The 24038-nt window shown below is 31.2% G+C and overlaps 1 protein-coding gene and 1 long non-coding RNA gene across 5 annotated transcripts in view; both read right to left on the reverse strand.

Annotated features, from left to right (window-relative positions):
- The window catches only part of LOC119612321 (vascular endothelial growth factor receptor 2), a 32744-nt gene extending 17299 nt beyond the window's left edge, over window positions 1–15445 (reverse strand). For 3 of the 4 annotated variants that reach the window (XM_037968118.1, XM_037968116.1, XM_037968114.1), the window contains exons 1-3: window positions 15181–15445; window positions 4642–5064; window positions 4447–4574 (exon numbers count right to left, since the gene is read on the reverse strand). In XM_037968118.1, the coding sequence (XP_037824046.1) occupies window positions 4447–4574; window positions 4642–5064; window positions 15181–15247 (618 nt within the window). In that variant the 5' untranslated portion in view covers window positions 15248–15445. Of the gene's footprint in view, window positions 1–1814; window positions 2029–4446; window positions 4575–4641; window positions 5065–15180 lie in introns of all 4 variants that reach the window. The other variant, XM_037968117.1, reaches the window with a different exon arrangement.
- Window positions 15446–15879: 434 nt separating this feature from the next.
- Window positions 15880–24038, reverse strand: part of LOC119612325 — a 39549-nt gene continuing 31390 nt past the window's right edge. Inside the window, exon 3 of the long non-coding RNA XR_005232132.1 lies at window positions 15880–16065. This is a non-coding gene — a long non-coding RNA (uncharacterized LOC119612325). The remainder of the gene's footprint in view (window positions 16066–24038) is intronic.

Consider the following 24038-nt stretch of genomic DNA (forward strand, 5'->3'; position numbering starts at 1 on the left):
AGTTCTGTTCTAGTTCTGTTCTAGTCTGTTCTAGTTCTGTTCTAGTTCTGTTCTAGTTCTGTTCTAGTTCTGTTCTAGTTCGTTCTGTTCTGTTCTAGTTCTGTTCTAGTTCTGTTCTAGTTCTGTTCTAGTTCTGTTCTAGTTCTGTTCTAGTTCTGTTCTAGTTCTGTTCTAGTTCTGTTCTAGTTCTGTTCTAGTTCTGTTCTAGTTCTGTTCTAGTTCTGTTCTAGTTCTGTTCTAGTTCTGGTTCTAGTTCTGTTCTAGTTCTGTTCTAGTTCTGTTCTAGTTGTTCTAGTTCTGTTCTAGTTCTGTTCTAGTTCTGTTCTAGTTCTGTTCTAGTTCTGTTCTAGTTCTGTTCTAGTTCTGTTCTAGTTCTGTTCTAGTTCTGTTCTAGTTCTGTTCTAGTTCTGTTCTAGTTCTGTTCTAGTTCTGTTCTAGCTCTGTTCTACTTCTATTTTAGTTCTGTTCTAATTCTGTTCTAGTTCTGTTCTAGTTCTGTTCTAGTTCTGTTCTAGTTCTGTTCTAGTTCTGTTCTAGTTCTGTTCTAGTTCTGTTCTAGTTCTGTTCTAGTTCTGTTCTAGTTCTGTTCTAGTTCTGTTCTAGTTCTGTTCTAGTTCTGTTCTAGTTCTGTTCTAGTTCTGTTCTAGTTCTGTTCTAGTTCTGTTCTGTTCTAGTTCTGTTCTAGTTCTGTTCTGTTCTGTTCTAGTTCTGTTCTAGTTCTGTTCTAGTTCTGTTCTAGTTCTGTTCTAGTTCTGTTCTAATTCTGTTCTAGTTCTGTTCTCGTTCTGTTCTCGTTCTGTTCTCGTTCTGTTCTCGTTCTGTTCTCGTTCTGTTCTCGTTCTGTTCTAGTTCTGTTCTAGTTTTGTTCAAGTTTTGTTCTAGTTCTCTTCAAGTCTATAAAAAATATATTTAAAAAAACTAGTCGAAAAGTTTTCTTTAAACAAATTCTTATAAAAGGGTGAACTTTTTAATAAAAACATATTTGTCTCGACCGATAATATTTCTTTATACAGTTCTTTAAAATTTCAATATATTAATGTATAAAAATAGCTGAAAAACTCGTCGATAAATTCTAAAAAAAGCACAGCAAGTCCATAGATAAATCTGCATAAAATAGGGGAAGCTTGTCGAATAACTTGCATAAATCTAGAAAATATTGAAAAAATATTTGTCCAAATTGTTTTACATAAAATTCTAATGACGATACTAAAGCTTTCTATAAGGTAAAAAATTAAAATTTTAAAAACGTGGAAAAGAGTGGTGTTCTTTCAACTGACAATAGCTATTAAATTACAACAAGAAGAGGTGATAACCTTTTGCAAAATTTTAATAACTCGTAAAGATGACATTTTCGATATATAAAAACATCGAAAGATCGATATTTATTATAGGTATTTATAAAAATTAAAATTATATGTAAAATTGGTTCTTTAAAAGGACCAATAAATCGATACTTCATACATATTTATTATGTACAATTTTTTCTTTCTTATAAATTATATATTTACAAATATATATTTTGTTAATTAATTAATTTTTTCAAATATGATTGAAAAAATTTAACGAATTTATTTAAACAGGCGGTTCCACAATATCGAAAGAAAAGTTAGTAGAAAATGTTTATTTTTCTAATTCTATCAAATTAATTTTATATAAAATTTCGACAAATTTTTCTTACGATACAGTGAAACAGCTAGAAAAAAAAAAAAAAACAATCAAATACTACATTTCTTTACTACTATTTCATTTAGTACTAAAATACTTTTTGTTTTGTTAAAATATAGGAAAAATAAATTGTAAAAAAAAACACATACGCAAGACATGGACCGTTAAAAAGCTTTCATACTTTTTATTTCCGTAAACGCCCTCACAAAAGAGTAGTGACGGACACGTGTCTAGACCATATATGATAAAACCCAATTTTGGATTATAACTAATGCTATCGTAGATAAAACCCGGAGTTTTGGGAGTATTTAAAGTGATATTAGAAGAACGTATGCTAAATGCGGTATTATTGTGTTCATCATCCTAGAAGACAAGTTTTTGATTATTGTGACGGTTTAGATGCTTGATTAGGATTTTTATGGTAAGGTGTTAATTTTTCGCTAAAGCTATGAATATGTTAGAGCTACAAGTTTTGAGGGATGATATTGCTATGAACTCAAAACCTTAATTTTCTATATGAAATTGTAGGCTTTAAGCATATTATTATGATTTCAGTTATAATGTTTGAAAGTATAGGTATAAAAAAATAAATAAGACGAATAAATGATGCGTTCTATCAGCTTTAGTTTCCTAGAAATTTTTTTAATGAAATTTATATATGCTTACGCAAATCTTCTGACTTAATTTGACTTTCAAAGAAGTATATAAAACGGATCGGTCTATGAGGGACCTATTACATTATTACGGCATCAATTAGTTCATAATTTTTCTAGTTTCGAACGGACAATGTTAAAAAGATTTTTCAATTCAACTTTTGATTAGTTATAGATTAGTTCGTTCTAGTTCTTCTCAAGTCCTGTTCTAGTTTTGTTCTAATTCTAGTTCTGTTCTAGTTCTGTTCTAGTTCTGTTCTAGTTCTGTTCTAGTTCTGTTCTAGTTCTGTTCTAGTTCTGTTCTAGTTCTGTTCTGTTCTGTTCTGTTCTGTTCTGTTCTGTTCTGTTCTAGTTCTAGTTCTGTTCTAGTTCTGTTCTAGTTCTGTTCTAGTTCTGTTCTAGTTCTGTTCTAGTTCTGTTCTAGTTCTGTTCTAGTTCTGTTCTGTTCTAGTTCTGTTCTAGTTCTGTTCTAGTTCTGTTCTAGTTCTGTTCTAGTTGTTCTAGTTCTGTCTAATTCTGTTCTAGTTCTGTTCTAGTTCTGTTCTAGTTCTGTTCTAGTTCTGTTCTAGTTTGTTCTAGTTCTGTTCTAGTTCTGTTCTAGTTCTGTTCTAGTTCTGTTCTAGTTCTGTTCTAGTTCTGTTCTAGTTCTGTTCTAGTTCTGTTCTAGTTCTGTTCTAGTTCTGTTCTAGTTTCTGTTCTAGTTCTGTTCTAGTTCTGTTCTAGTTCTGTTCTAGTTCTGTTCTAGTTCGTTCTAGTTCTGTTCTAGTTCTGTTCTAGTTCTGTTCTAGTTCTGTTCTAGTTCTGTTCTAGTTCTGTTCTGTTCTAGTTCTGTTCTAGTTCTGTTCTAGTTCTGTTCTAGTTCTGTTCTAGTTCTGTTCTAGTTCTGTTCTAGTTCTGTTCTAGTTCTGTTCTAGTTCTGTTCTAGTTCTGTTCTATTTCTGTTCTATTTCTGTTCTAGTTCTGTTCTAGTTCTGTTCTAGTTCTAGTTCTGTTCTAGTTCTGTTTCTAGTTCTGTTCTAGTTCTGTTCTAGTTCTGTTCTAGTTCTGTTCTAGTTCTGTTCTAGTTCTGTTCTAGTTCTGTTCTAGTTCTGTTCTAGTTCTGTTCTAGTTCTGTTCTAGTTCTGTTCTAGTTCTGTTCTAGTTCTGTTCTAGTTCTGTTCTAGTTCTGTTCTAGTTCTGTTCTAGTTCTGTTCTAGTTCTGTTTCTAGTTCTGTTCTAGTGATCTGTTCTAGTTCTGTTCTAGTTCTGTTCTAGTTCTGTTTCTAGTTCTGTTCTAGTTCTGTTCCTAGTTCTGTTCTAGTTCTGTTCTAGTTCTGTTTAATTCTGGTCTAGTTTTGTTCCTAGTTCTGTCTAATTTCTGTTCTAGTTCTGTTCTACGTCCTGTTCTATTCTGTTCTAGTTCTATTCCTAGTTCTGTTTAGTTTCTGTTCTAGTGTCTGTTCTAGTTCTGTTCTAGTTCTGTCTAGTTGCTGTTATAGTTCTGTTCTAGTTTCTCGTTCTAGTTCTGTTCTAGTTCTGTTTCTAGTTCTGTTCCTAGTTCTGTTCTAGTTCTGTTCAGTTCTGTTCTAGTTCTATTCTAGTTATGTTCTAGTTCTGTTCTAGTTCTTTCTAGTTCTGTCTAGTTCTGTTCTAGGTTCTGTTAGTTCGTAGTTTCTGTTCTAGTTCTGTTCTAGTTCTGGTTCTAGTTCTGTTCTAGTTCTATTCGTTCTGTTCTAGTTTCTAGTTCTGTTCTAGTTGTTCTAGTTCTGTTCTAGTTCTAGTTCTGTTCTAGTTCTGATGTAGTTCTGATCTAGTTCTGTTCTAATTCTGTTCACGTTCTGTTCTAGTTCTGTTCTGATGTCTTCTATAACATACAAAAGCTTTTGATTGCAAATAGCTTTTAAAGCTCTAAAATTACTTTAAAATTAAAGTTTCAAAATATTTTCTTCTAAATGACTTAAAGCTAAAAAACTTTTAGAGAAGTGTGTATTAAAAGGAAGCTTTTTCTAATGTTAGTGAAAATATGTGAAAAAAAGTTTGCGAGTGACTGTGCAAAAAAATTTAACAGCGAAAGCGTTTTATAATAGTGCTTCAAAAGTTTAAACGCACTTTATTTAAGCACAAGTAAAAAAAAAACTTTAAAGCTTACCGAACCACTGGGTGTAGTTAAAATGACATCATAGTTTGGCATAGAGGGTTTACAGGGTATAACGGCATCCTGGAATTGTATGACATAGGTTATGGGATAGGCCATGGGAGCCAGTAAATTTTCTTGATCTGATGAGAATAACACAAAAATGAAATAAAAATATTGTATTTATTCTTCAAAACAATACAAACTTACCATTCACATAAATATAGATATGCGAAGCTAAATTACTATTCGCCAAATCGGTTAATTCCGAGTCATCCATTGTATCTAAATTCTTGGTTAAGGCACTTGACTTGACACAATAATAAGTGCCCACATTCATATAGTTGACATCTTTTAATATCAAACTACTGCCATAACGTCTCTTTTGATCTTGTGGTATATAGGATTTCTCCTCGGGTCCTATAACATTCACCGGCCATTTCCAAACGATGGGCTCGGTATCTTCACAATTAATCGTATATTCACTATTTTCTTCTAATTGTATTTCCTCCTCAAGAGGTATGATAAGTGGTGCTCCCAGTGCCACTGCTACATTCTCATTATAATCATCATCGTCATTGATATGATTTCGTTTACTTATACTATTTCTTATTGTTGTACTGGGATGCGGCACTAAAAAGGAAAGAAATTTAGATAGGAAGAAGAGACATTATTAATAATATTTACGACAAGGGGTAAATTACTTAAGAAAAGTACAATATATTGTTTTTGTTATTCTTCTTGTTGTTGTTAATTGCATTTGACAGTAACTGTCTGGCGGCAACATTTTTTTAGCCTTCTGTTTAATAGACAATTTCTGTTTGGTTTTTTTTATTATTTTTGAATAAATTCCATATCATTATAATGAAATTATTGTTTTACTGTTTATTTTCTTGGGTTTCTGAGGAATACAATGATTGAATTTGAACTTTCATTTATTTCAAAGAAGAGCATCTACAGCCAGCTCTTCTTCAATTGATTGCATTGTAATGTTCGTATGCATGTATGTAAGTAAAAGTATCTGTGTTAGTTGTCTGTCTGTCTGTCTGTCTGTATTTGTAACTGTAGTTATCTGTCTCTTTTGTTTGCAATTTCTTTCCCGAGTATCTAGCTTGTACTTTGTGCAGACGTATTCCTTGGATTGGTTTAATATTGGGTTTATCTGAAATGCTTAGTATAAGAACCTTTAGATTTTTGACCCTAATAGGTCAATATATATTAACTACCTGAATTTCTATATAAAATCGGTACATATCTTTTGTAGTATTTGGCAGCCATGGAGAATTAGAACATTAATCAAAATCTCTGCTCTATTTCAAAAATGTTGAAATTATTCAGAATTATTTCTTGAACTAAATAATTGCAAAATTGAATTCAATAATTCCTACAACAAATAAATTCCTCATTACAGTTATTGTTTGATTTAATCAGTCATTTTCATTTAATAAACATTTTTCCAGAGAACAATTTAATAAAATATCAATAAATATTTTAATATGTAATAGGAGTAATCATGTAAATAATTTTATAGCTGTATTTATAAGGAATTTTGTTGTAAATATTCTAAATTTTTCAAAGAATGTGAATGTTTTTTCTTAAATTTCTAAATTATTTATTAAGTGCAAAAATTTTCAGTTCTAGTTCAATTCTACTTCAGTTCTAGTTAAATTCTAGTTCAGTTCCAGTTCAGTTCTAGTTTAGTTCTAGTTCAGTTCTAGTTCAGTTCTAATTCAGTTCTAGTTCAGTTCTAATTCAGTTCTGGTTCAGTTCTAGTTCAGTTCTAGTTCAGTTCTAGTTCAGTTCTAGTTCAGTTCTAGTTCAGTTCTAGTTCAGTTCTAGTTCAGTTCTAGTTCAGTTCTAGTTCAGTTCTAGTTCAGTTCTAGTTCAGTTCTAGTTCAGTTCTAGTTCAGTTCTAGTTCAGTTCTAGTTCAGTTCTAGTTCAGTTCTAGTTCAGTTCTAGTTCAGTTCTAGTTCAGTTCTAGTTCAGTTCTAGTTCAGTTCTAGTTCAGTTCTATTACAGTTCTAGTTCAGTTCTAGTTCAGTTCTAGTTCAGTTCTAGTTCAGTTCTAGTTCAGTTCTAGTTCAGTTCTAGTTCAGTTCTAGTTCAGTTCTAGTTCAGTTCTAGTTCAGTTCTAGTTCAGTTCTAGTTCAGTTCTAGTTCAGTTCTAGTTCAGTTCTAGTTCAGTTCTAGTTCAGTTCTAGTTCAGTTCTAGTTCAGTTCTAGTTCAGTTCTAGTTCAGTTCTAGTTCAGTTCTAGTTCAGTTCTAGTTCAGTTCTAGTTCAGTTCTAGTTCAGTTCTAGTTCAGTTCTAGTTCAGTTCTAGTTCAGTTCTAGTTCAGTTCTAATTCAGTTCTAGTTCAGTTCTAGTTCAGTTCTAGTTCAGTTCTAGTTCAGTTCTAGTTCGCTTCTAGTTCAGTTCTGGTTCAGTTCTAGTTCAGTTCTAGTTCTAGTTCAGTTCAAGTTCAGTACTAGTTCAGTTCTAGTTCAGTAAAAAATCAGTCGAAAGCAATCATTTTGCATTAGTTTTTTTCACAAAAACATCTTTTTTCAAAATTTTTACTAACATTTCTCCTCGAGTGTAATAGATCAACATATGCTTTGCTGCAATTAAATACAATAATTCTTTATTTATTACAAACATGTAGATGTGTGTGTAATAGAGTTTTTTTGTTTTATTAAACAAGAATTTTTCTATATAATTTATTTATATGTTTTTTTTGCAAATTCAAATGCGCCACAAACTGATTTAAATTATATCAAAACAATACAATTATTTGTTATTGGAGTCAATATAGTATATATTGCTGCTGTTCCCGCTACTGTTGTTTTTTTTTTGTGGACTCTAGTGACTATAATGTTGTTGTTGTTATTATTATTGTAAATGACGATATGAATAAATATTGTTTCTATATATTTTCAAAACTATTTTAAAATTTAAAGCACGCATAGCAATTGAAAGAAATGATATGTGATGGTGTTAATGAAGCCAATAAAATAGAAACAAAAAAAACATAAATAAATTTTAATATTTATTTTTTTGGTTTACTTTTCATTAGTTAAAATACCATAAATTTCTTTTTTATAACAAATTTTCCGACAGTCTAAAGTCCATAAGTCCAGTTTACAATGGAAAATTTTAACTTATACATTGTTTTTCGTTAACTGTGTCATCATCATGGTTTTGGAAAAGACTTGAATTTCAAACTGAAACATTCATCAATTTGTGTTGACATCTTGTAAAATTCATATGACAACACTAACGCCATTACAACCATGATTTACTAACTGTTGCTTGCCACACAAATTACAACAAATAAATAAACAGTTGGCGGTCTTTTAAATTATTGAAAATTGTAACAACGTTTTCCCTTGCAGTTGTACTTTGAAATTTATTTGTACGTTTGATCACTTATTAAATTTATTTGATAATTTGTTGCTTTATTTCTTAAACACATTCAATTCTTTCTGCCATTAGATTTTCCCAAGAAAATGTGGGAGTCTTTCCAAATGCCACACACACGCACCATCACACAATAAGCCAATTTTAATTTACATGTCTCTTTCAGTGTCTCTAATAGATCGTCCGCATGATTTGTAGTTACTGTCATGAGTGATAAATGTTGTTGTGTTGTTGGAATCCAGGCTACCTGGTTGGTTCTACAATTTGCCAATTTATCAATATGTCTTGAAGAATTGTGAACACAAAAAGTAGAAAAGTCAATTGCATTTAATGTAGATTTAATTTGAAAGATTAAATATGTATGGGTAAACCCTAGTCATTGAGGAGTTTCCCTTAATATTTTAAGCCTTGAACTCAACTGCGAACCGAAATAGAAATGAAACTAGAGCTGAAACAGAATTGAACAAGACTGAACAAGAACTGAACTAGAACTAGAACTGAATAACTGAACTAGAACTAGAACTAGACCTGAACTAGCACTGAACTAGAACTGACTGAACTAGAATGAACTAGAACTGACTAGAACTGAACTAGAATGAACTAGAACTGAACAGACTACGAACTGAACTAGAACTGACCAGAACTGAACTAGAACTGAACTAGAACTGACCTAGAACTGAACTTGAACTGCACTGAACTGACTAGAACTGAACTAGAACATGAACTTAGATACTAGAACTGAACTAGAAACTAGAACTGAACTAGAACTAGAACTGAACTAGAACTGAACTAGAACTGAACTAGAACTGAACTAGAACTGAACTAGAACTGAACTAGAACTGAACTAGAACTGAACTAGAACTGAACTAGAACTGAACTAGAACTGAACTAGAACTGAACTGAAGAACTAGAACTAACTAGAACTGAACTAGAACTGAACTAGAACTGAACTAGAACTGAACTAGAACTGAACTAGAACTGAACTAGAACTGAACTAGAACTGAACTAGAACTGAACTAGAACTGAACTAGAACTGAAAAGAACTGAACTAGAACTGAACTAGAACTGAACTAGAACTGAACTAGAACTGAACTAGAACTGAACTAGAACTGAACTAGAACTGAACTAGAACTGAACTAGAAATGAACTAGAACTGAACTAGAACTGAACTAGAACTGAACTAGAACTGAACTAGAACTGAACTAGAACTGAACTAGAACTGAATTAGAACTGAACTAGAACTGAACTAGAACTAAACTAGAACTGAACTAGAACTGAACTAGAACTGAACTAGAACTGAACTAGAACTGAACTAGAACTGAACTAGAACTGAACTAGAACTGAACTAGAACTGAACTAGAACTGAACTAGAACTGAACTAGAACTGAACTAGAACTGAACTAGAACTGAACTAGATCTGAACTAGAACTGAACTAGAACTGAACTAGAACTGAACTAGAACTGAACTAAAACTAGAACTGAACTAGAACTGAACTAGAACTGAACTAGAACTGAACTAGAACTGAACTAAAACTAGAACTGAACTAGAACTGAACTAGAACTGAACTAAAACTAGAACTGAACTAGAACTAAACTAGAACTGAACTAGAACTAAACTAGAACTGAACTAGAACTGAACTAGAACTGAACTAGAACTGAACTAACTGAACTAGAACTGTACTAGAACTGAACTAGAACTGAACTAGAACTGAACTAGAACTGAACTAGAACTGAACTAGAACTGAACTAGAACTGAACTAGAACTGAACTAGAACTGAACTAGAACTGAACTAGAACTGAACTAGAACTGAACTAGAACTGAACTAGAACTGAACTAGAACTGAACTAGAACTGAACTAGAACTGAACTAGAACTGAACTAGAACTGAACTAGAACTGAACTAGAACTGAACTAGAACTGAACTAGAACTGAACTAGAACTGAACTGAAAGAACTGAACTAGAACTGAACTAGAACTGAACTAGAACTGAACTAGAACTGAACTAGAACTGAACTAGAACTGAACTAGAACTGAACTAGAACTGAACTAGAACTGAACTAGAACTGAACTAGAACTGAACTAGAACTGAACTAGAACTGAACTAGAACTGAACTAGAACTGAACTAGACTGAACTAGAACTGAACTAGAACTGAACAAAAACTGAACTAGAACTGAACTAGAACTGAACTAGAACTGAACTAGAACTGAACTAGAACTGAACTAGAACTGAACTAGAACTGAACTAGAACTGAACTAGAACTGAACTAGAAACTGAACTAGAACTGAACTAGAACTGAACTAGAACTGAACTAGAACTGAACTAGAACTGAACTAGAACTGAACTAGAACTGAACTAGAACTGAACTAGAACTGAACTAGAACTGAACTAGAACTGAACTAGAACTGAACTAGAAACTGAACTAGAACTGAACTAGAACTGAACTAGAACTGAACTAGAACTGAACTAGAACTGAACTAGAACTGAACTAGAACTGAACTAGAATGAACTAGAACTGAACTAGAACTGAACTAGAACTGAACTAGAACTGAACTAGAACTGAACTAGAACTGAACTAAAGAACTAGAACTGAACTAGAACTGAACTAGAACTGAACTAGAACTGAACTAGAACTGAACTAGAACTGAACTAGAACTGAACTAGAACTGAACTAGAACTGAACTAGAACTGAACTAGAACTGAACTAGAACTGAACTAGAACTGAACTAGAACTGAACTAGAACTGAACTAGAACTGAACTAGAACTGAACTAGAACTGAACTAGAACTGAACTAGAACTGAACTAGAACTGAACTAGAACTGAACTAGAACTGAACTAGAACTGAACTAGAACTGAACTAGAACTGAACTAGAACTGAACTAGAACTGAACTAGAACTGAACTAGAACTGAACTAGAACTGAACTAGAACTGAACTAGAACTGAACTAGAACTGAACTAGAACTGACTAGAACTGAACTAGAACTGAACTAGAACTGACTAGAACTGAACTAGAACTGAACTAGAACTGAACTAGAACTGAACTAGAATGAACTAGAACTGAACTAGAAACTGAACTAGAACTGAACTAGAACTGAACTAGAACTGAACTAGAACTGAACTAGAACTGATCTAGAACTGAAGTAGAACTAGAACTGAACTAGAACTGTACTGGAATAGAACTGAAGAAAATTAAATTTTATAAAATATTGCATACTTTTTGGGTTGAAATCTGGTTGTGACACCAGTATAGGGTTCACAAAGAAACACGTTCAATTTCACTTCCTGAATTTTAATTACATTTACATTTGTAAATGTATAGGTTTCCAAGAAATATATTTCTGTTAATAATTACAGATATTTGTTAATACAAATGTCAACATATTTTATCCAAGAAAAGTCTTCAACATATTTATTCACAACAATTTAAATTTATGTTATCAGTATTGTACAGCTTATGGCCCGTCCAAATGGAAATTTTATATAAGTTTTTAATTTGCAAAACTATTAATTTAAATCAAATAATACTAAATTGACTGCATCGCTATGAACTCTTTAACTTTGACAATAAAGTAAAGTTTTTAAACGTTTGGACATTTCTGGTTGACTTTAGTGATAAGAACATTTTACATGCAATGCATATTTTTTTTACAAACATACATTAATCTTGTATGTATAAAAAATGTTTCTTTTTATTGTTTTAATATCAATTGTTGTTGACTTGTGCCCACATTAAATACATTCTTATTTTATTATTTTTTATTGTATTCATTGAAAGATTTCTTCTTTTTGTTTTGTTTGTTTATTATTTTTTTATAAATAATCATATTTAGCTAAAAATAGATTTTGTTTTTCTAGCATTAATATTTATAAAAGAAATTTCTATAAAAATATGAAAAGTGTGCTTTGTTAGTGTTGAGGAGATTTGGTTTTGAAATAATTCAATATTTAGATTTAAATTAAAATTCCCACTGAAGTTATTGAAAACCAATTTATATGTAAATAGATTAATTAAAAATGTTTGTACACACATGATGAAGTCCTCATCCTCCATTTAATTTTACACATCAGATAATTCATAACTTGTTGTCAGCACATACCTGATATTTTGCTTGAATTTTACTATTGATTCAATTTATAATTTGTTTATATGTCATCTAACATTTATTCATATGGTGACATTTAGGGAGATTAAATTTAAATGCGATTGCTGTAAAATATTTGTCACTTTTAATAGGATTGTCCAATAAACACAATAAGCAAATTGATATTTTTAGTTAAATAAAGGAGACAGGTTTAAAATATTCTAATAAGTAAAGATTTCCGTTCTTTTCTAGTTTAGTTCAGTTCTATTTAAGATCTAGTTCAGTTCTAGTTCAGTTCTAGTTCAGTTCTAGTTTAGTTCTAGTTTAGTTCTAGTTCAGTTCTAGTCAGTTCTAAATTAGATCTACTTCAGTTCTAGTTCAGTTCTTGTTCAGTTTTAGTTCAGTTCTAGTTCAGTTCTAGTTCAGTTCTAGTTCAGTTCTAGTTCAGTTCTAGTTCAGTTCTAGTTCAGTTCTAGTTCAGTTCTAGTTCAGTTCTAGTTCAGTTCTAGTTCAGTTCTAGTTAAGTTCTAGTTCAGTTCTAGTTCAGTTCTAGTTCAGTTCTAGTTCAGTTCTAGTTCAGTTCTAGTTCAGTTCTAGTTCAGTTCTAGTTCAGTTCTAGTTCAGTTCTAGTTCAGTTCTAGTTCAGTTCTAGTTCAGTTCTAGTTCAGTTCTAGTTCAGTTCTAGTTCAGTTCTAGTTCAGTTCTAGTTCAGTTCTAGTTCAGTTTAGTTCAGTTCTAGTTCAGTTCTAGTTCAGTTCTAGTTCAGTTCTTGTTCAATTCTAGTTAAGTTATTGGTCAGTTCTAGTTAAGTTCTTGTTCAGTTGTAGTTAAGTTCTTGTTCAATTCTAGTTAAGTTATTGGTCAGTTCTAGTTAAGTTCTGTTCAGTTGTAGTTAGTTCTTGTTCAATTCTAGTTATTGGTCAGTTCTAGTTCAGTTCTAGTTCAGTTCTAGTTCAGTTTTAGTTCAGTTCTAGTTAAGTTCTTGTTCAATTCTAGTTAAGTTATTGGTCAGTTCTAGTTAAGTTCTTGTTCAGTTGTAGTTAAGTTCTTGTTCAATTCTAGTTAAGTTATTGGTCAGTTCTAGTTAAGTTCTTGTTCAGTTGTAGTTTAGTTCTAGTTCAGTTCTAGTTTAGTTCTAGTTCAGTTCTAGTTCAGTTCTAGTTCAGTTCTAGTTCAGTTCTAGTTCAGTTCTAGTTCAGTTCTAGTTCAGTTCTAGTTCAGTTCTAGTTCAGTTCTAGTTCAGTTCTAGTTCAGTTCTAGTTCAGTTCTAGTTCAGTTCTAGTTCAGTTCTAGTTCAGTTCTAGTTCAGTTCTAGTTCAGTTCTAGTTCAGTTCTAGTTCAGTTCTAGTTCAGTTCTAGTTCAGTTCTAGTTCAGTTCTAGTTCAGTTCTAGTTCAGTTCTAGTTCAGTTCTAGTTCAGTTCTAGTTCAGTTCTAGTTCAGTTCTAGTTCAGTTCTAGTTCAGTTCTAGTTCAGTTCTAGTTCAGTTCTAGTTCAGTTCTAGTTCAGTTCTAGTTCAGTTCTAGTTCAGTTCTAGTTCAGTTCTAGTTCAGTTCTAGTTCAGTTCTAGTTCAGTTCTAGTTCAGTTAGTTCTAGTTCAGTTCTAGTTCAGTTCTAGTTCAGTTCTAGTTCAGTTCTAGTTCAGTTCTAGTTCAGTTCTAGTTCAGTTCTAGTTCAGTTCTAGTTCAGTTCTAGTTCAGTTCTAGTTCAGTTCTAGTTCAGTTCTAGTTCAGTTCTAGTTCAGTTCTAGTTCAGTTCTAGTTCAGTTAGTTCAGTTCTAGTTCAGTTCTAGTTCAGTTCTAGTTCAGTTCTAGTTCAGTTCTAGTTCAGTTCTAGTTCAGTTCTAGTTCAGTTTTTGTTCAGTTCTAGTTCAGTTCTAGTTCAGTCTAGTTCAGTTCTAGTTCAGTTCTAGTTCAGTTCTAGTTCAGTTCTAGTTCAGTTCTAGTTCAGTTCTAGTTCAGTTCTAGTTCAGTTCTAGTTCAGTTCTAGTTCAGTTCAGTCTAGTTCTAGTTCAGTTCTAGTTCTAGTTCAGTTACAGTTCAGTTCTAGTTCAGTTCTAGTTCAGTTCTAGTTCAGTTCTAGTTCAGTTCTAGTTCAGTTCTAGTTCAGTTCTAGTTCAGTTCTAGTTCAGTTCTAGTTCAGTTCTAGTTCAGTTCTAGTTCAGTTCTAGTTCGTTTAGTTCTAGTCAGTTCTAGTTCTAGTTCAGTTAACAGTCAGTTCTAGTTCAGTTCTAGTTCAGTTCTAGTTCAGTTCTAGTTAGTTCTAGTTCGTTCTAGTCTCAGTTCTAGTTTCAGTTTCTAGTTAAGTTCTAGTTCATTCTAGTTCAGTTCTAGTCAGTTCTGTCGTTTCTAGTTAGTTCTAGATCAGTTCTAGTTCAGTTTTCTAGTTCAGTTCTAGTTCCGTTCTAGTTTCAGTTTTCTAGTTCAGTTCTAGTTCAGTTTCTAGTTCAGTTCTAGTTCAGTTCTAGTTCCAGTTCTAGTTCAGTTCTAGATTCAGTTCTAGTTCAGTTCTAGTTCAGTTCTTAGTTCAGTTCTAGTTCAGTTCTAGTTCATTTCTAGTTCAGTTTAGTTAAGTTCTAGTTCCGTTTCTAGTTCAGTTCTGTCAGTTCTAGTTTCATTCTAGTTCAGTTCAGTTCCGTTCTAGTTCTCGTTCTAGCTTCAGTTCTAGTTCAGTTCTAGTTCCAGTTTCAGTTCAGGTTCTCGTTCAGTTATAGTTCAGTTCTAGTTCAGTTTCTAGTTTCAGTTTCTAGTTCATTTTCTAGTTCAGTTCTAGTTCAGTTCTAGTTTCATAGTTCGTTTAGTTCAGTTCCTAGTTGTTCTCTAGTTTCGTTCTAGTTTCAGTTCTATTTCAGTTCTAGTTTAGTTTTAGTTCAGTTCTAGTTCAGTTTTAGTTCAGTTCTAGTTCAGTTCTAGTTCAGTTCTAGTTCAGTTCTAGTTCAGTTCTAGTTCAGTTCTACATCAGTTCTAGTTCTGTTTTGTTTTGGTTCAAGTTCTAGTTCTGTTTTATTTTGGTTTAAGTTCAGTTCTAGTTCACTTTTAGTTCTGTTTTGTTTCGTTTCAAGTTCAGTTGCCTATCATTCAGTTCAGTTATTTCAAATTTCTATTTCAATTCTAGTTCAGATTCAATTCATTTAAAACCCGCTCTACTTTACTCAATCATTAAGGAAAAATTAAAGGCACTTTGTTGATCATAATTTGTTTCTAAATAATTTTTTACCTAATTGTAGAAATTATTTTTTTTATTATTTTTAAATTACAAAAATACTTACTTGCTGTGCAACCAATAATTGCATTCGATATCCATAATCCCAATAACATTAAGATGTGAAAATGCATTTTCTTAAATGACAGCCACGCCTACTGCTGGGGCATTGTAGTTTATATGTGTGAGGTAAATCCATAATTGGTAATTTAAATAATTTACTAAATTATATAAAAACAAAGTATTTGTTTGTTACGTTTCCATAAACTTTCTTTAGTACTTTTTTTTTAAATTGTAACTAAAACATGTTTTCCTTAAGAATTAAAAATTTTCACTAAAAAAAAAACAAATTAAAAAATTATTTATTATATTATATTTTTAATAATTTCACTTCAAATTCTTTGGTTTCACTTTTTGAAAGAGATTTTTATTAAATTGTAATAATTTTTTTATTTTATATTTTCTGTAAATATCTCAAGACATTTTGTTTAATATAATTTATATTTTATGTTTTTGTTTAAATCACTCCGAAATTTATTCAAATCAGTCTTATTCATACGAGTTCCAGTTTAAAACTATTTTTATTCGCTCAAAGCTTAAAAGCATAAAGTTTAATTTCTTCGAAAACAATAACTTGAGCTTTTAGTTCAGTTTTAAAGATAAATAATTAAAAAATACTAATAAATAATTTGTGGTTGTTTTGTTGTTGTTATTGTTGTTGCCGTCGTCGATTTAAAACATAATTCTTTTTTTATCAATTAAAAATTATTATTATAATTTATATGTTGTTGTTTTCATTTATGTTATTTTTTCGTTCATTTTTTAGCGGGCTTTGAAAGCAGTTGTCGTTTTATGTTTTGTAAACAATATTAAATTTAAACTTTTTCTCTGTTCTCTCGCTTATGTTTTATTCCTTTATTTGTTTACTTCGCAGAAAATTGCATTTGTTTATCTGTAAAGAAAAGAATTTTAAAACAAAAATTAATAAAATGTTTATTTTTGTTGTTTTTTTTTATAAAATTATTATTTTTTTTCTTGAAAAAGATAAACTGTTTAAAAGTTTAATTACTTTAAGTTTGTTTATTAAGGCTAGATTAACCTAAGTTTAAACTAGGCTAGGCTTACTGGCGCTTTCTATCAAGTAGTTTAAGCGATAATAATGCAATGGAAAGTTCTATAAAATTAACTGGAATTTATTGTAGTGGAGAAAATTTTAGAAATTTTGATTAAATAATTTGTTTGACGTAAATAAATGGGATCAATAATTCTACGTAATATTTAGGAATAAAACTATTGTTGTAAAATTGCACAGTTTTGGTTAGTCGAGTTCTAGTTCAGTTCTAGTTCAGTTCTAGTTCAGTTCTAGTTTAGTTCTAGTTCAGTTCTAGTTCAGTTCTAGTTCAGTTCTAGTTCAGTTCTAGTTCAGTTCTAGTTCACTTCTAGTTCAGTTCTAGTTCAGTTCTAGTTCAGTTCTAGTTCAGTTCTAGTTCAGTTCTAGTTCAGTTCTAGTTCAGTTCTAGTTCAGTTCTAGTTCAGTTCTAGTTCAGTTCTAGTTCAGTTCTAGTTCAGTTCTAGTTCAGTTCTAGTTCAGTTCTAGTTCAGTTCTAGTTAGTTCTAGTTCAGTTCTAGTTCAGTTCTAGTTCAGTTCTAGTTCAGTTCTAGTTCTAGTTCTAGTTCAGTTCTAGTTCAGTTCTAGTTCAGTTCTAGTTCAGTTCTAGTTCAGTTCTAGTTCAGTTCTAGTTCAGTTCCTAGTTCAGTTCTAGTTCAGTTCTAGTTCAGTTCTAGTTCAGTTCGTTCAGTTCTAGTTCAGTTCTAGTTCAGTTCTAGTTCAGTTCTAGTTCAGTTCTAGTTCAGTTCTAGTTCAGTTCTAGTTCAGTTCTAGTTCAGTTCTAGTTCAGTTCTAGTTCAGTTCTAGTTCAGTTCTAGTTCAGTTCTAGTTCAGTTCTAGTTCAGTTCTAGTTCAGTTCTAGTTCAGTTCTAGTCAGTTCTAGTTCAGTTCTAGTTCAGTTCTAGTTCAGTTCTAGTTCAGTTCTAGTTCAGTTCTAGTTCAGTTCTAGTTCAGTTCTAGTTCAGTTCTAGTTCAGTTCTAGTTCAGTTCTAGTTCAGTTCTAGTTCAGTTCTAGTTCAGTTCTAGTTCAGTTCTAGTTCAGTTCTAGTTCAGTTATAGGTAGTTCTAGTTCAGTTCTAGTCTTCTAGTTCATTCTGTTAAGTTGTAGTTAAGTTCTAGTTAAGTTCTAGTTCAGTCCTAGTTCAGTTCTAGTTCAGTACTAGTTGAGTTCTAGTTCAGTTCTAGTTCAGTTCTAGTTCAGTTCTAGTTCATTTCTAGTTCAGTTCTAGTTCAGTTCTAGTTCAGTTCTAGTTCAGTTCTAGTTCAGTTCTAGTTCAGTTCTAGTTCAGTTCTAGTTCAGTTCTGGTTCAGTTTCTAGTTCAGTTCTAGTTCAGTTCTAGTTCAGTTCTAGTTCAGTTCTAGTTCAGTTCTAGTTCAGTTCTAGTTCAGTTCTAGTTCAGTTCTAGTTCAGTTCTAGTTCAGTTCTAGTTCAGTTCTAGTTCAGTTCTAGTTCAGTTCTAGTTCAGTTCTAGTTCAGTTCTAGTTCAGTTCTAGTTCAGTTCTAGTTCTGTTCTAGTTCAGTTCTAGTTCTTTCTTTTTCTGTGCTATTTTAGTCTAGCCGTTGGAAGCTTTAAATAACAACATTTGGAAAAACCCTTTATAATTTTTTTAATACAAAGTTTATTATTATGTATTATTTCAACATATTTCAAGAGTGTATCTTGATTTAAATTTCTGATGTCTTTATAGTTTTTTTTTTTCATTCCATCTCCTATTTGTGTTTGTGCAAAAATGCATAAACGAACGCAGTACATTTCAAAACCACATGAGCTCTTGTAACTTTTAGGATTTCAAAGATTTATTTGAAAACTACTTTATACAATGAACTTTCAACAAGATTTTTTTTTTTTTTGTATTTTGCTCTTACACTTTGTTTGTGTTGCACGAATACGTGTTTATAATTTATTTCCTATTTATAACAGCAAATTTTTTTTGATTTACATTAAGGGTATTCATGAGTATGTTCAGAAAGAAATAGTAGAAATTTATAGTAAAATATTTAGCTTTAAATTTTTATTAATGCTTAACAAAGAATATAATTTGAGACGTTTTAATAAGATATGAATATCCTTAATAATTTTATTGATTCTAAAGAATGTTGTTGTATTTTTCCAAAATTATATAGTTTAAGGCAATTGTTAACATATTTGATTTGAATTGATTTTAGAAAAATGTGCTCTGAGGCGCCAGTCTTTTATATCAAGCATAACACTACATCTTATTTGTATACAAAATATTTTATTGTTTAAATAAATTCTTTAATATTTTTATTAAAATTAAGAAATTGTATTTAAATAGTTTTTGTCGGTTTGGTACTTTTATGGTACTAAATTTATCCCATATCATAAACAAACTCATGCTACCATATGTGTCTTAATTTTATTCAATCTCATTTAACAATTAAAATTTATTACAATTTCTTCAATTAAAATTCATGATTTTTTTGCACAAATACAATAAAAGACAAAAAAAGATTTCCAGAAAAATTTTTCTTCAAATGAAGACATAAATTAAACTAAAAAATCCATTAAAATAAAATTCTTTTTATAAATAAAGCTTAAACACAATTCAACAATTAAAACCATTAGAAATGTCTGCAATCACGTTCCAAAGCGGAAATACACTGAAACAAATTTTTAAGAAATAAACACTAAACAAAACTGAAGTGCCAAATGACCTGATTATTGATAAAAAAAATGTTAAAAAAATATTTGGAAATTATTACAACTATTTCATTTAAATTGTTGTAAAGTGTGAAATTAAACAACAAACAAATTATAATAATAACAAAACTACTGAATGAAAATGACTTCATTCCAATGAAAGGGGAAGTTTAAATTTTTTATAATTTGAATATTATTTTGGCATCATTTCTATGACTCAAATATGAATAAAAAATTAATTTTTTCTTTGAATGAAATTTTTTTCAATGAATTGAAATTATGAATCGTATAATTATTATTTCTTTTTTTTACTATTTTGTTTATGTCATTTTAAACAATTAAAAAGTTTGCGTTATTTTTCTGTATTTTAATTAGTAGAAATTTCTTGTTCATAGTAAATTTAATTTATTGTTTAATTAGAAGTGAAACCACATGTTGCTTAAGTGTCACAATTAGTTTTACACTTTGAAAAATTAAACTGATATGATTTTATTTAACTCATTTGGAAGAAAGTATAAAATATTATGGATCGTATATAATTAAACTAGAACTGAACTAGAACTGAACCAGAACTGAACCAGAACTTAACTAGTACTAGAACTAAACTAGTACTAGAACTAAACTAAAACTGAACTAGAACCGAACTGGAACTGAACTAGAACTGAACTAGAATTGAAGTGGAACTGAACTAGAACTGAACTGAACTGAACTAGAACTGAACTAGAAACTGAACTAGAACTGATAGAACCTAGAACTGAACTAGAACTGAACTAGAACTGAACTAGAACTGAACTAGAACTGAACTAGAACTGAACTAGAACTGAACTAGAACTGAACTAGAACTGAACTAGAACTGAACTAGAACTGAACTAGAACTGAACTAGAACTGAACTAGAACTGAACTAGAACTGAACTAGAACTGAACTAGAACTGAACTAGAACTGAACTAGAACTGAACTAGAACTGAACTAGAACTGAACTAGAACTGAACTAGAACTGAACTACAACTGAACTAGAACTGAACTAGAACTGAAATAGAACTGAACTAGAACTGAACTAGAACTGAACTAGAACTGAACTAGAACTGAACTAGAACTGAACTAGAACTGAACTAGAACTGAACTAGAACTGAACTAAATGAACTAGAACTGAACTAGAACTGAACTAGAACTGAACTAGAACTGAACTAGAACTGAACTAGAACTGAACTAGAACTGAACTAGAACTGAACTAGAACTGAACTAGAACTGAACTAGAACTGAACTAGAACTGAACTAGAACTGAACTAGAACTGAACTAGAACTGAACTAGAACTGAACTAGAACTGAACTAGAACTGAACTAGAACTGAACTAGAACTGAACTAACTGAACTAGAACTGAACTAGAACTGAACTAGAACTGAACTAGAACTGAACTAGAACTGAACTAGAACTGAACTAGACTGAACTAGAACTGAACTAGAACTGAACTAGAACTGAACTAGAACTGAACTAGAACTGAACTAGAACTGAACTAGAACTGAACTAGAACTGAACTAGAACTGAACTAGAACTGAACTAGAACTGAACTAGAACTGAACTAGAACTGAACTAGAACTGAACTAGAACTGAACTAGAACTGAACTAGACTGAACTAGAACTGAACTAGAACTGAACTAGAACTGAACTAGAACTGAACTAGAACTGAACTAGAACTGAACTAGAACTGAACTAGAACTGAACTAGAACTGAACTAGAACTGAACTAGAACTGAACTAGAACTGAACTAGAACTGAACTAGAACTGAACTAGAACTGAACTAGAACTGAACTAGAACTGAGAACTGAACTAGAACTGAACTAGAACTGAACTAGAACTGAACTAGAACTGAACTAGAACTGAACTAGAACTGAACTAGAACTGAACTAGAACTGAACTAGAACTGAACTAGAACTGAACTAGAACTGAACTAGAACTGAACTAGAACTGAACTAGAACTGAACTAGAACTGAACTAGAACTGAACTAGAACTGAACTAGAACTGAACTAGAACTGAACTAGAACTGAACTAGAACTGAACTAGAACTGAACTAGAACTGAACTAGAACTGAACTAGAACTGAACTAGAACTGAACTAGAACTGAACTAGAACTGAACTAGAACTGAACTAGAACTGAACTAGAACTGAACTAGAACTGAACTAGAACTGAACTAGAACTGAACTAGAACTGAACTAGAACTGAACTAGAACTGAACTAGAACTGAACTAGAACTGAACTAGAACTGAACTAGAACTGAACTAGAACTGAACTAGAACTGAACTAGAACTGAACTAGAATTGAACTAGAATTGAACTAGAACTGAACTAGAACTGAACTAGAACTGACTAGAACTGAACTAGAACTGAACTAGAACTGAACTAGAACTGAACTAGAACTGAACTAGAACTGAATTGGAACTGAACTAGAACTGAACTAGAACTGAACTAGAACTGAACTAGAACTGAACTAGAACTGAACTAGAACTGAACTAGAACTGAACTAGAACTGAACTAGAACTGAACTAGAACTGAACTAGAACTGAATTAGAACTGAACTAGAACTGAACTAGAACTGAACTAGAACTGAACTACAACTGAACTAGAACTGAACTAGAACTGAACTAGAACTGAACTAGAACTGAACTAGAACTGAACTAGAACTGAACTAGAACTGAACTAGAATTGAACTAGAACTGAACTAGAACTGAACTAGAACTGAACTAGACTGAACTAGAACTGAACTACAACTGAACTAGAACTGAACTAGAACTGAACTAGAACTGAACTAGAACTGAACTAGAACTGAACTAGAACTGAACTAGAACTGAACAACTGAACTAGAACTGACTAGAACTGAACTAGAACTGTACTTGAACTGTACTAGAACTGAACTAGAACTGAACTAGAACTGAACTAGAACTGAACTAGAACTGAACTAGAACTGAACTAGAACTAAACTAGAAGTGTACTAGAACTGAACTTGAAGTAAACTAGAACTGAACTAGAGATAACACTTCCTATTGCAACACCCTTTGCCATGCAGCTTTTTGTATCTTTAAGAAGCCAAAAAAGTTGGCGTTGGTTGCAAAACATTGTAGAAAAAAGTTACTGGTATTTTATAACAGAAAGCGAAAAATCTGTTACAGAGTTTTTTCGTCTATGGAATTTGATTTATGGAAAAATAAAGTAGATTTTCTGATTGAATAAAAACGATAAAAATAGATTTAAAACCACAGAAACCGCAACATATTACACTTACAGTATGAGGGATGTTGTCTAGCACATCATCACCCATTAATACCGAATGGGACTAAAGTGTATGACTCCCACTTAAAGTTATCAGCGAAAATGTGGGTTATAATCTGTTATTGATTAATTGAAAAACTATTTTTAAAATTTATTATTCTTTTATGAAATTGACCTAGATAATTCAATATTGACATGTGCTAACAATTAGGCAAATTATAAATATTAAAATATTAAATATTAAAGTTATCAATGAAAATGTGGGTTATAATCTGTTATTGATTAATTGAAAAACTATTTTTTAAATTTATAGTTTTTTTATGAAATTGACCTAGATAATATTATATTATAATATTGACATGTTCTAACAATTAGGCAAATTATAAATATTCTCAATTTAAAAATTGTTCAAGTACTAATTGTAACATAAAATATTTAGTACCAAGTACTTTTTTGCGGGTTTACTTTTTATTTTACAACCTTCTTAATAATTCATTCCACTTTAATAATTTGCATTTTAAGTTTTTTTTTTCGCTAATGTTTCCTTGACGTATTATGAATAATGTCATGTCCATTAATGTCTATTAGACATTCTATATGATTTGATTTAATTTATCCATCTGTCCTCTTGGACATGTAAATATGAATGCATTTTCCAGTACCCGCCTTAACCACAACATTTTCCAGCCCAAGCACTAACTTGGGGAATGACTGACAGTTACACAACATTTTACAAGTATGTTGAGACTCCAGTTGTCGTGTTAACAAAAACGTTTGAGGCATGCAACATTTTCCACATCGTATACTCTGCACCACATATTATCTATAGTGTTTATTATTTGTTTTTTTTTTTTCTTTATTATTCAATTCAGTAACAATTAATTGAACTCAATTATGACCAGATGGTTGGTAATGTTATACACATTTTAAATACTCTTAAGAAATAAAAAATCAAAATACATTTAAATATTGTATAGACAACAAATAATTTCTTTGATTTTTATCTAGAAAAACAAATTCATATGAACTCAATTCAATTGTTTGGAAGTTTTGTAGTAGGTGTGCCCTGCTTTACGAAAAAATTGTAAAAATATTAACAATATTTTGCAAAAAAAAAAAAAAAAAAAATAGAAATAATTTTTATTAATTTTTTTTTTTTTTGGTTACTATGTCATATTGCTACCATAGAATGCGTGGTATTCTTATGCTGCTTAATAATTTAGATTTTTTATCAGGCAGTAACCATTTATTCAGTTATTACTTGTATTACTGTACCCTACACTTCTGAAATCGGTAAGATATTGTGCATTTTACTCAAGTCTAGTTCTGTTTTGCTCAAGTTCAGTTCCAGTTCTTTTCTCGTTCTGTTCTAGTTCTGTTCTGTTCTAGTTCTGTTCTAGTTCTGTTCTAGTTCTGTTCTAGTTCTGTTCTAGTTCTGTTCTAGTTCTGTTCTAGTTCTGTTCTAGTTCTGTTCTAGTTCTGTTCTAGTTCTGTTCTAGTTCTGTTCTAGTTCTGTTCTAGTTCTGTTCTAGTTCTGTTCTAGTTCTGTTCTAGTTCTGTTCTAGTTCTGTTCTAGTTCTGCTCTAGTGTCTAGTTCTGTTCTAGTTCTGTTCTAGTTCTATTCTAGTTCTGTTCTAGTTTTGTTCTAGTTCTGTTCTAGTTCTGTTCTAGTTCTGTTCTAGTTCTGTTCTAGTTCTGTTCTAGTTCTGTTCTAGTTCTGTTCTAGTTCTGTTCTAGTTCTGTTCTAGTTCTGTTCTAGTTCTGTTCTAGTTCTGTTCTAGTTCTGTTCTAATTCTGTTCTAGTTCTGTTCTAGTTCTGTTCTAGTTCTGTTCTAGTTCTGTTCTAGTTCTGTTCTAGTTCTGTTCTAGTTCTGTTCAAGTTCTGTGCT

This window comes from Lucilia sericata, unplaced genomic scaffold, assembly GCF_015586225.1.
Source record: "Lucilia sericata isolate MDLA Ls3-8-SP2 unplaced genomic scaffold, ASM1558622v1 Contig001650F_arrow, whole genome shotgun sequence".
In the NCBI taxonomy this organism is placed as follows: domain Eukaryota; kingdom Metazoa; phylum Arthropoda; class Insecta; order Diptera; family Calliphoridae; genus Lucilia; species Lucilia sericata.